Raw genomic sequence first — 12,230 nt, forward strand, 5'->3', positions numbered from 1 at the left:
GTCTGCCCTAAGCCCACAACCAAACAAGGAACATGAAATGAGGCGGAAGACACACATTTAACTATCTATCGGGTATTAATTATATATAACCCTAATGTATAAACTAAGGTATTATAGATTTAATCACCTAAGGTCCTTTAAGTTATACTGGTATAATAAAATGGATTAAACCCTTTACTGGTAAGTTTCTAGTTTTGTATACCAAATGTTCTATTTGAAAAGTATGTTTTGTACTAGAAAAATGTGCATTAAATTAACGTCCTATGACCTGAACCATACCTGGTACCCCTTATGATTTCTTGGTGTATACAATATATATATATATATATATATATATATATATGTGTGTGTGTGTGTGTGTGTGTGTGTGTATAATTAAGATCAGATAGATAGTAGGTTGGGTGAATCTGTTCTAAGCCCACAACCAAACAAGGAACAAGAAATGAAGCAAAAAGCACACATCCTATTACATGTCGGATACGATTAATACATACCCCTGATGTGTACACTAAGGAATCATAAAGTTAGCATTAGAGGTCCCTTTCTACTGAATGTACTAGACCCGACTGTTCTGTTTGTCGTTTGAAAAGATGTATGTTTTCCCTAGTTAATAACTATCTTAACTCAAAAATAGTTTGCATTAACTTTCAAGTGGAACTGTCACTTTATGAAAGTAATGGGAAAATATAAGTACATAGTTGTCTTCTGAAATGACAACTGAAGTACTGATTACCTTAAAACAAGTTGTTAATGTGATACAGTTGTAACCATACTAATTGACTAGTGGAAACACGATGCTGTAATACGTCGAACAGTTTATGACATTTGTCACGCGTAGACCTGCAGGTCCTACTGTAGCTAGCAGCAAGGTGTAGGATAGTCAATCCAATATAGATCTATACACAAACTCACTCTCTCCCTCCAGGAGACTCTGGTTAGAAAACGCGACTTAACAAGTGTATTGCTAAGTCGTGAAGTAGTGGGTCACATTAATGTTATAGTATTCTTGTAATAATGTGTTCTATTTGTTATAGTATCTTAGTATGTTCCTTCTGTTATCGTGTATTGTATCTTCTTCCCTGTTTCTCTTTATTATTTGTTCTCTTATGTTATCATGTATTGTATCTACCTCCTTGTTCCTCTTTATAGCATGTTCTAGTATCTAGTATGAACTGAACTCCTAAACTATACCCATTATATTTTACTAGTATGTTTACTTGAACTATTTATTGAAAAGACTCATTTATCAACTAATTCATGTTTGCACTTTAAAAACAGAGTTTTATAAACTATAAAGTAACACAACTTAAAAGTAGTTTTTGAAATGTTTTGATCACTTATAAGAACATAAGCAATCCTTTGATAGAGGTTTAACAAAAAAATTATCAATTGTGTTCAACTTGTATCTCCCCCCCCCCCCTTAAAAGCATTTAAAACGGTAAAAAGATTCATTATAGGGGTATGAACTCACCTTATGTGGGTGATTCAAACGAATATGTGCGTAAGGATGATAAGTTCCACGAATGAACTCCCGAGACACAAAAGGTTCCTAAATGACATATAATCGCATATATTGGCATGAATATTGATGTGTGTAAAACGAGCTAGTTTTAATCATACTTTTAGTTAATAAATTGAGCACACAAAGGCAGTGAACCTGTCTTTTAGTGGTATAGTTGGATAAGTAGGGTGTTGAACTCAGCGAACAGAAATTAATCAAAGAACTAATTTTAAATAAACAAGTAATAAAAGTAGAAGGGTTTTTTCTCTAGTTTTACAAGACTAGAAACTTAAACATAGCACTTAAACACTTAACTAACTAAACAACTAAAGCAAATGACAAATTTACCAAATTTATTAAAGGGTTTCTGTTTAGGTTCAACCAATTCACTCCTATGGTTATTTAAATGATAAATTAATTATTATTGGTTACTAACTATAGTGGTTAGGTTCATGTTCATTACTCCTAACCCTTAGACAATTAATCAATTCAAGCAGTGGCCAATTGTTTAAACTCATTAATTCCCTAGTTCAATTGTTTGGATTAAATAAGATTTGTAATTGGTTAATCAAGTTGGTGTTTCAATTAACCTCTTGTTTATTGGTTTCTTAAACAAGCTCACACATTAATTTACCCATTCTCTAATTAATCTTAATTTCATATTCATTATTCTTAAGCATATGATAAACTGGTCACATAACATATGAGGTTAATAATTAAGAGATTTTTATGCAGCTTAATTACCTTCCAATTAACAGAAAATTGTTGTCATTAATGCATAAGGTTCTTTAACAAACTTAATTTAATAAAATCACCAAACAACAATCAATCAAAAATTATATTCTAAACCATAGGAGTAAATTAGTCTTCCCCAACAGAAACAAAACGAATTTAGTTCATAGTCATAACAAAAACAAACTCAAAAGCAGATTTAACTAAGCTAAACATACTTAATTCCTAAAGCTAAGTGGAATGATTAACCTAATTGCCTTGATTCTTCAAAGGATTGAAGGTGAGGGTTCCTTAGCTCCTCCAAGGATTCTTTTTTGCAAGTTCAGCTCTCAAAATTGCCAAAAGTCTTTTCCATTCGGATAATGGTTTGGTATTTATAATTATCACAAAACAGGGTGTACTCGGCGAGTAGCAGGCCCAACTCGCCGAGTAGATGCTTGCTATCTGTCTTATACCAAGAATTTTGACTTATCTTCTGGAATATTCTAGTGTACTCGCCGAGTATCCTCGAGAACTCGCCGAGTAAGTAAGCTTTTATCCCTTATTCTTCATTCTTTGGTCTCTAATTGCTTCCCCTTGTTCCCTTTCACTCCCAAGCATGTCTTTTGGACTGAAAACAAAATTTAAACATTATTAAGTACCTTTTGTCCACATTATACACATAATCAGTTACAAATGAATAAAAATGTATGCTAAATAATTAACTAATTATGCACATATCAAAATACCCCACACTTGACTTTTGGTTGCCCCCAAGCAAAACTGAATTTTAACATATTAGAACCACATATGACAACTCCAATCTAACCCAACCATTATGCCAAGACTGCAACACATGCATTTGTGTCTAAAATTATCCTAAATACCCCCATACTCCAAATACTCACAATCCTCATAAACATTCGCCCACTCACCCCGAACTATGCTCATTTTATGCATCCCTCTGAATCCATCCTCAAAAAACCTCTTAACCTCAAGGTATTTTTGGTTGAGCAACCCAAGCACACATAATCTAGATAATTACAATTTATGATACCACTATGGAGCTCTTTGGAATTCTCTATTTCTTTGACATTTGATCTTTGATCTCTTTGAATTCACCATCTTTTCGTTTGGTTTTTGGTATCTTCACTTTTTGAATTTCTTTGGAATTTTTAATCTTCATATTTGATATTTGACTTTGATGCTCCAAAAATTCTTCAACTTTTCTTATAACTTTCTCTCTTTTTTTTACATGTACCTCACTTTTTTTCACTCAAATCCATACATACTTAAGCAGGGGCGCTCAACTTCAACCTTTATTGATTAACGATAATAATTTTCCTAGATACATTTCTGGTACATGATGCTAAACATATTGCGTCCCTCAGGCTGAGCGAGGCCGTGTTTTTGTCCCATGATTTCACTAGGATAAGGAAGCCACAAATGCACTAGAACGTATATAGGCTCAACTAAACATTTGGGTTTTCATGCAATTATCAACACAATTCTAACATGGAACCCTAATTGCTTTTACCAAAATTTTCTAAATTAATTCCTAAGTAATATTTTTGATATGCAACAATTTTTTTTAAAATTAGCCTAAATTAAGATTCTAAATTTTCTAATATGTGAGCAAACCCTACCCCACACTTATTTTATGCAATGCCCTCATTGCATATCATGCAAAAAAAATAAAAATGAAAACTATAGAGAGAATTGGCACAAACTCCCCTGGGGTAGCAGTCGATAGGTTGATAACTCTTTTCTTCAGCTCCATCTTCGATTGACTTTAGACATGGGAACATCTCATCCATGTCTTGGGTGTCATGCATCTCGTGTGGTTGACAACTTGAAAATATCAAGGAACAAGCTTCTTAGAAAATCCCCAGTAACAACTCTTCACGAAAAATGGATAAATGCTGCAATGAAAGTGCTCAAAACAGCTCTCGAACTCGAAAATTGCTAATCTACTCGGCGAGTAGTGTCGTGTACTCGACGAGTAGCTCTTAACTTGCAACTATTACGTGTAATACCCCATGCACTCGCCGAGTAGAATTTGTGCACTTGACAAGTAGGTGCTGTATTGCCAAAATTGATCCAGCTTGTGTTCTTTTTGACTCAGGTTTTGAAACTGAATATTTCACTGACCCTTTCTCTAAACCCTTTAGCAGCAACACCCTCCATTACTCTCAACTCTAACGAACTCAATCCTAAGGACAAGGCTTCGTACTTTTTCTTGAACATCTCTCATTCCTTACTTGACCCTTAACACTTTATTATGCTTCCTAACCTTCCATCCCTGAAAAATAAGCAACTAAAAGTGAAAGCAATAAAAATCCTAAAAAAAACAAATCATCCAAGTTTAACAATTATTCAAATCAAAACACCACAAACCATAAAACATAAAACATAAAGTCCTCAATCTTCTTCCTCCATATCAGCTCCTCCAGCTCCGCTTCCTCCTCCTTCATTACCCCTCATCATTCTTTCCTCCCAACTCATAATGTAGGGGTATCCCGGACCGGGTCTCAGTGCGATGTTCATTTGCTCGAAGAGGTATTCAAATGATTGATTGTTATAATTAACCCCTCGTCCAATATCATCCAAATAGCACCGGTACTCCACTTGATTCCACCCATCGTTCTCTTCCTCCACCGGAATAACCGATGGGTCTTCTCGTACCCGCTCGCTAAGTTGCCTTACTCGCCTTGCCGGCTCCTCGGGGATTGCTGGCTCATCCGCATGTGGAATGGAAAAGGAATCACCAAACTTCTCCACGATCCTTGCCCTCCTATATAATGCGATGTTGAATGGAGGGGGATAAATGACCGTGAGCGCCCTTGCTTCTTGCAAATCTAAGATCCCAAACGACCTGGAAAGCCTTGTCACAAACATTCCTCCATTAATCTTGGAGTTCACCTTTTCCTTAACCGCCCCTTCTGCAAGATACTTGACTATGCAATAGGGGAGATTGCAGAAAATATCGGGAGTAATAATACTCCAAAGATAGAAGACGTCAAGGGTTGGAACCTTGTCCCAATCCTTCTGCGTGTTGATCATTATGGCCACGAAGCGGTGAATAAGACGATGGATCGGTAAGCAAATGTGACCCTCCTGAGCAGTAGAAGGAATATACACCCAGTTGGAAATAGTATTCCACCAGGTAGAAGCAACCACTGCCTCGGGGAGATCCTTGTGGCAATTCTCCAGGAAGGCTTCAAAATCCTCAGTCAACATAGTGCTTTGATCATAAATCCCAAGCCTCCAGGAAAATTCAGCCATGCTGCATTGTTGCAGCTCCCCACCAAGAGAAAAGGAAATTATGTTGGGATTGTAGTACTCAATACCACCTCGGAATGAGATGGTAGCAAAAAACTCCCAACACAATTCAGCATAGACCGGTTCTTGTATCTTGAATAATTGTAACCAACCATCACATATGATGGTTGAATCCCCCAAATTGCATTCCTTCACCAAATATGGTGTCAACTTCTCTTCCAATCCAACTTTCCCCAACCAATCCCAGTCCATTGCGTTGGGTAAATGAATCTCTTTCTGTTTCAACGCCTCTAACTTGTTTTTGGCTCGAGCTTGAGACGATTTGTACGTGATTTGGCGAAATGAGAGCCACGAGATGTCCCCTTGGCTTCCCCCTCTTGAAGGTTAACCTCTTCTGAACATGGTATCTGCATAACAACATAAAGAAATCACAAACAAACAAAACCTAACAATTAAAATCGAATAAAACAAGGTTGTATAGACTCCTACTCGCCGAGTTCATGTCCTACTCAGCGAGTAGGATGAACTTCGGGACCAGATTCTGTCGATCATATACAGGTTGTCCAGAACACCCAATTTTGCACAGGGGTTTGCTGTATTAAGTCAAATAACCATAAATCCAAAAGAAATTTCTCCTAACATTACCTAATTCATGGCAAAATTAGAACCCTATAATTTGAGGAAACCCCCAAATCCGAATTTAAACAAAATAGGGGCAAATCTATGATAAAGCTTGAACCTTTGATGAGTTTTAAGTGTAAAGTTCATACCTTTTCCCTTCAGAGTTGAGGATTAAGCAAAAAATCGAAGAAATCACAGAGAATGCTTGAAAAAGGCGGTGCACGGCGAGTGTATGGGTTAAATGGGTGAAAACCCTTATTTTACAGATTATAAACCATTTGTGTAAGTTAGCTACTCGCCGAGTAGATCTGTTGTTACGCGTTTTATAGGTTATTTTGGCAAGTACTCGCCGAGTACACGTACCTACTCGGCGAGTAAACCTTGCAGTTTGAAAAAATTTGAATGTTTTGAAAAAAAATGAATGTTTTTTCTCATTTTTAACCCTCCACCCCACACTCTAGGCATTGCTTTCCCTCAAGCATTTATATTCTCAGAAGAAGACGAATGAAAAAGATCCTAAAATGATAAAAATAAAGTAAAGGAAAGAAAATGCAAACTCGAAACTCGGGTTGCCTCCCGGAAGCGCTTCTTTTTAATGAGTCATTAGCTGGACTCCTCCCCTTCTACGTGGCTGCAATCCCTTCCAGCAACAGCAACTCTTCCATGCCTTCATTCCTTAGGACTCCTTCTTCATACTTTTTGACCCTATATCCATTGACCTTGAAAGGTGTTCCATCTTTTGACAATAGCTCTATAGCACCATGTGGAAACACCGTCTTCACCATAAAAAGGACCATCCCATCTTGACGTGAGTTTTCCCGAGAAGAGCTTCAACCGTGAATTAAAGAGCAACACCTTTTGGACTTTATGAAATTCTTTATTTTCTTTTATCCTCTTGTCATTCCACATCTTGGTCTTCTCTTTATAGATCAAAGAATTAGAGTATGCATGATTTCTAAGTTCCTCAAGAGCATTCATTTGCATTAACCGGTTGCTCTTGAGCTCCTCCATGTTGAAGTTGCACATCTTTAAAGCCCAAAAAGCTTTATGCTCTATCTCCACCGGAAAATGACCTTGCTTTCCATAAACTATCCTATATGGTGTAGTACCAATAGGCGTTTTGAAAGCTGTACAAAAGGCCCAAAGTGCATCGTCTAGCTTATCCGACCATTCTTTGCGATTTCTCCCCACCGATTTCTCCAAGATTCGCTTTAAAGCTTGATTTGTCACTTTGGTTTGTCCACTAGTTTGTGGATGGTAGGATGTAGAAAATTTATAGGTTACCCCATATTTCCTTAGCACCTTCTCTAGTTGATCATTGGCAAAATGAGTGCCTCGGTCACTTATAAGAGCTTTCGGGACTCCAAATCGTGAAAATAACTTCTTTAAAAACCGCACCACCACCCGACCATCATTAGTTGGTAAAGCTTGTGACTCCGCCCATTTGGATACATAATCCACCGCCACCAATATGTATTTGTTGCCTTTGCACATGGGAAATGGTCCCATGAAATCAATCCCCCACACATCAAATACTTCGCTTACTTGGATACAATGTTGTGGCATTTCATTTCGAGATGAAATGTTTCCCACTCTTTGACAAGCATCACACTCTTTGACAAATTGGGTTGCATCTTTAAAAATCGTGGGCCAGTAAAACCCATTGTCAAAGATCTTCTTTGCAGTGTAATGTGCTCCATGATGTCCACCCGTAGGCCGGTTATGACAATGCTCTAATATTTTCCAGCTTTCATTCCCGAACACGCATCTTCATATGATTCCATCCGCGCAACTTCAGAAAAGATATGGTTCATCCCAAAAGTAATATTTTATCTCGGAAAAGAATTTCTTCTTTTGTTGACTTGTGAGATCTTTTGGGATGTAATTGCTAGCTAAGTAATTAGCTATATTTGCAAACCATGGTTCTTCTCCCACGGTCACCATAATATACTCATCCGGAAAATCATCTCCAACTCTATCTTCGTGCAATCGTGGGTTTTCAACCCTTGACAAGTGGTCAGCTGCTACATTCTCCATTCCCTTTTGTCTCGTATCTCTATGTCAAACTCTTGAAGAAGTAGCACCCATCGTATCAATCTTGGCTTGGCATCCTGTTTGGCAAACAAATACTTGATAGCAGAGTTGTCAGTAAAAGCTGTTGTTTTAGATAAAACTAAATAATGGTGGAATTTATCAAAAGCATACACCACAGGCTCACAGCTAATAATTCTTTTTCCGTGGTGGTGTAATTTTCTTGGGCTGGATTTAGAGTCTTGCTAGCATAATATATGGGTCGAAAGTGCTTATTAACCCTTGACCAAGGACAACTCTTAATGCAAAGTCACTAGCATCACACATTATTTCAAAGGGTAAATTCCAATTTGGTGCAACAATGATCGGGGCATTAGTTAATTTTTCCTTTAAAAATTCAAATGCCTCTAAACACTCTTTAGTAAAATTAAATGGTCCATCTTTTAATATTAATTGTGTTAGAGGTCTAGTTATTTTAGAAAAATCTTTTATAAAACGCCGGTAAAAACCCGCGTGACCTAGAAAACTTCTAATGCCCTTTACATTAGTTGGTGGGGGTAATTAGGCAATGGTGTCAATCTTTGCCCGATCCATTTCAATTCCCATTTTGGAAACCTTGTGGCCTAACACTATACCCTCCTTAACCATAAAGTGACATTTCTCCCAATTGAGGACCAAGTCAGTTTTTTCACACCTAGCAAGTATTAAGTCAAGATTTGTGAGACAATCATGGAAGGAAGATTCAAAAATAGAAAAATCATCCATAAAAACTTCCATGAATTTTTCCACCATATCATGGAATATGGCTGTCATACACCTTTGAAAAGTCGTGGGTGCATTGCATAGCCCAAAGGGCATGCGTCTATAACCAAAAGTCCCACTTGGGCAAGTAAATGTGGTCTTCTCTTGGTCCATTGGGTCTATGGGTATCTTGAAATAACCCGAGAATCCGTCTAGAAAGCAATAGTAACTGTGGACCGATAATCTTTCTAACATTTGATCAATAAAAGGTAAGGAAAATGGTCTTTACGAGTGGCATCGTTTAGCTTTCGATAATCAATGCACACTCTCCAACCGGTTATCGTTCGTGTCGGAGTTAGCTCGTTCTTTTCGTTGGTTATGACCATCATCCCTCCTTTCTTGGGCACCACTTGGACCGGACTCACCCACGGACTGTCGGAAATGGAATAGATAATTCCCGCATCTACGAGTTTAACCACTTCCTTCTATACCACTTCTTCCATATTCGGGTTTAATCTTCTTTGGTGTTGTACAACCGACTTTGCTCCTTCTTCTAGATTAATCTTGTGAGAGAAATAAGAGGGGCTTATTCCCTTGATGTCGATGATGCTTCATGCTATGGCCCGCTTTCACTTCTTCAAAACTTGCACTAGCTCTTCCTTTTTAGATTTGGACAGGTCAGAGGCTATGATTACTGGCTTTTGGTTGCCATCTTCAAGGAAAGCATACTCCAAATGTTCTGGTAACTTTTTGATCTCAGATTTTGGGTTCTGACTGTTGTACTCGCCGAGTGCAAGTAAGGAACTCGGCGAGTTGGTGGCTGCATTTACGGATTCTACCTTTTCTAAGGATGAACTCGGCGAGTAGCTCAGCCCTACTCGACGAGTAGAGCTTTCAGATTGCTTGACCAATTCTTCAAACTCAGCTTCTTCCAACAGCCTTTCGATCTCTATTAAGTCTTTTTCTACATCAAATTCTTCATCAAAAATTGTGGACTTGCTGGAATCTTCATGTATGCATTCCTCCAATAGTTCATCTAGCATGTCAATTGAGAACGTCGTGTCGTCACTGTTCCTTGCATACTTCATGGCTTGATCAACCTCAAAAGTTACTGAATCATCACCTACCCGGAAAGTAAGCTTTGAATCTCTCATGTCTACTATAGCACTCACAGTGTTGAGGAAGGGTCTTCCGAGGATGATCGGGACTTGAGGATCTGCCTCCATATCTATAATTATAAAATCAGTGGGAAAGACGAATCTGTCCAGCTTGACCAGTAAGTCTTCACATATGCCTCTTGGGATAGTGACTGTCTTGTTTGCTAACTGAATCGCCATGCGAATTAGCCTTGGTTCCGAGAGATCCAGCTTCTTGAAGAATGAATATGGCATTAGGTTCACACTTGCTCCCGAATTAGCCAAGGCATGAATGGTAGCCAAGTTGCCAAATTGGCAATGCAAAGTTAAGTTCCCCGGGTCACCCTTCTTCTTTGGTAGCTTATTTAGCATAGCAACTGAGCAGTTTTCATTGAGGACTACCTTCTTCACTTCTTCCATCTTCCTTTGATTAGTGAGAAATTCCTTAAGGAACTTAGCATATGTGGGCATTTGTACGACAGATTCAATGAAGGGTATGTTGATTTGAAGAGCCTTGATATGATCTAGAAACTTCTGGTACTCCTCTTCCTGCTTCTCCTTCTTAGCTCGAGCTAGGAATGGCATTGGAGCCTGATAAAGCTTTTCAGGGGCCTGTACCTTCGGATTTGGCAGTGGACTCACCGAGTCCATATTTTGTACTCGGCGAGTAGAGCTGTCAGATTGAAGATTTTGATTTTCTGCTTCCTCCTTCTGTGATTCTTTGGGTGCTTCATTCTCAATAGGGGGTAGAGGAGTGATTATTTTCCCACTTCTTGTTGTAACTATATTTATGTGCGCGCCTCATGGGTTATTTTCGGTTTTACTAGGGAGTTCGCCCGGTGATCTTTAGTTTATTTGTTGAGCAAGTTGCCCCAGCTGCGTTTCTATGTTCCGAATGGATGCGTGCTGGTTTCTAAGGATAGTTCTTGTTTCTTGAATGGCAGCATCATGATCGCTATATCTCTTTTCTGAAGCAGCTACAAATTTGGTAAGCATCTCTTCCAAACTTGGTTTTCTTTCTTGTGTCGGGTCCTCCTTTTGGTAAAAACCTCTTCCTTTCTGCTTGTACTTCTCCTCCTTAGCCTTCTTGTACTCTTCATACGGGTGCCACTCTTTCTTTGGTTTTTGCCAGTCTTCATCATATCGGTCCCCACTTGAGTAACATACCTGCACCTTTTTGTTGCCATTTTCATCCAAGTCGCAGTCTCTAGTAAGATGAGGTCCATTACAATTTTCACAACCCACCCGAATAGCATGGAACGTTTGATCCATTTTATCCATCCTCCTATCCATGGTTTTTAGCATAGCCATGATCGCGGACAAGTCTTCAGTAGTTGCATATGCGGCTCCCTTAGTAACATCATTTCTTGGGTTGTGGTATTCTCTAGAGTGCTTAGAGAATTCTTCAATCAATTCTCTGATCACCGGGGTGGCTTCTTTGTGAGCGAGCCTTGCGAGTCAAGTAACTGCCTGGTTGTGACATTGACTCCATCATAGAAAATGGAGACCTCTTGCTGGCTATTAAGGTCATGGTGTGGGCAGTTTCTTAGTAAGTTCTTGTACCTCTCCCTAGCTTCATATAGTGACTCTCCAGCTTGTTGTTCAAAGTTAGCAATGGATTTCTTCAGTTTCGCTATCTTGGAAGGTGGGCAAAAGTGATCAATGAATTCTTCTTTCATCTTGGCCCATGTGGTGACTGATCCGAGGGGAAGTGATTTGAGTCAGTCTTTTGCAGCACCTTTGAATGTCACTGGAAGCATGCGAAGTAGTTGAGTCTCGCAAGGCACATTTGGAAAATTGAAGTAATCAGCTACATCATTGACTTCATCCAAATGCTTATAGGCATCCTCATGGTCTTTTCCATAGAAAGGAATTTCCTTTAGCTGGGCGAGTATGTGGCCCTTTAGCTCGAAAGTAGCAGTAGCGGGAATTGCGGGTTCCACAAGTCGCAGGCCGGTGTCATCGTGGATCCTCTTCTTCCACTCTCCCATGGGGATTTCATCAATGTTAGACATGGTATGAGCTAACTCGTCGCCGGAATCGAATTCGTGCCCATATGAAGGTTCTTCTTCTTCCTCGGTGTTGTACTCGGTGTCTTCCTTGATCGGGTCTTTGCTTGCTACAGATGCGCTGGATGCTCCTGATTTGTTGCTCTTCTTCTTCCCAAAAATAGTCTTCAAATTAGACAAAGGTGACTTCTTTGGTGT

At 38.9% G+C, this 12,230-nt stretch overlaps 1 protein-coding gene and 1 non-coding gene across 2 annotated transcripts; one reads left to right on the forward strand and one right to left on the reverse strand.

Annotated features, from left to right (window-relative positions):
* Positions 1-5,784: 5,784 nt before the first annotated feature.
* Positions 5,785-10,674, reverse strand: LOC145035821 (uncharacterized). The gene is made up of 3 exons (XM_078984330.1): positions 9,791-10,674; positions 6,860-7,358; positions 5,785-5,901 (listed from the first exon to the last, which is right to left on the reverse strand). The coding sequence occupies exons 1-3, from the start codon at positions 10,672-10,674 to the stop codon at positions 5,785-5,787; spliced, it is 1,500 nt and encodes a 499-aa protein (XP_078840456.1).
* An 873-nt stretch (positions 10,675-11,547) lies between these two features.
* LOC145037947 (small nucleolar RNA R71) lies at positions 11,548-11,654 on the forward strand. The gene has a single exon (XR_013679056.1). It is a non-coding gene; the product is annotated as a small nucleolar RNA R71 (small nucleolar RNA).
* Positions 11,655-12,230: the final 576 nt, after the last annotated feature.

This window comes from Lactuca saligna, chromosome 3, assembly GCF_052625555.1.
Source record: "Lactuca saligna cultivar CGN05327 chromosome 3, ASM5262555v1, whole genome shotgun sequence".
NCBI classification, from domain to species: Eukaryota; Viridiplantae; Streptophyta; class Magnoliopsida; order Asterales; family Asteraceae; genus Lactuca; species Lactuca saligna.

Excerpts from the sequence above, each read along its gene's own strand:
- LOC145035821 (XM_078984330.1), bottom strand. The coding sequence starts at position 10,674 with ATGGACTCGGTGAGTCCACTGCCAAATCCGAAGGTACAGGCCCCTGAA. Across the intron at positions 7,359-9,790 it reads GAGTTTGAAGAATTGGTCAA|TGGACAAACCAAAGTGACAA; the intron begins GCAATCTGAAAG and ends TCCACAAACTAG. Across the intron at positions 5,902-6,859 it reads CATGGTGCTATAGAGCTATT|ATACCATGTTCAGAAGAGGT; the intron begins GTCAAAAGATGG and ends GTTGTTATGCAG.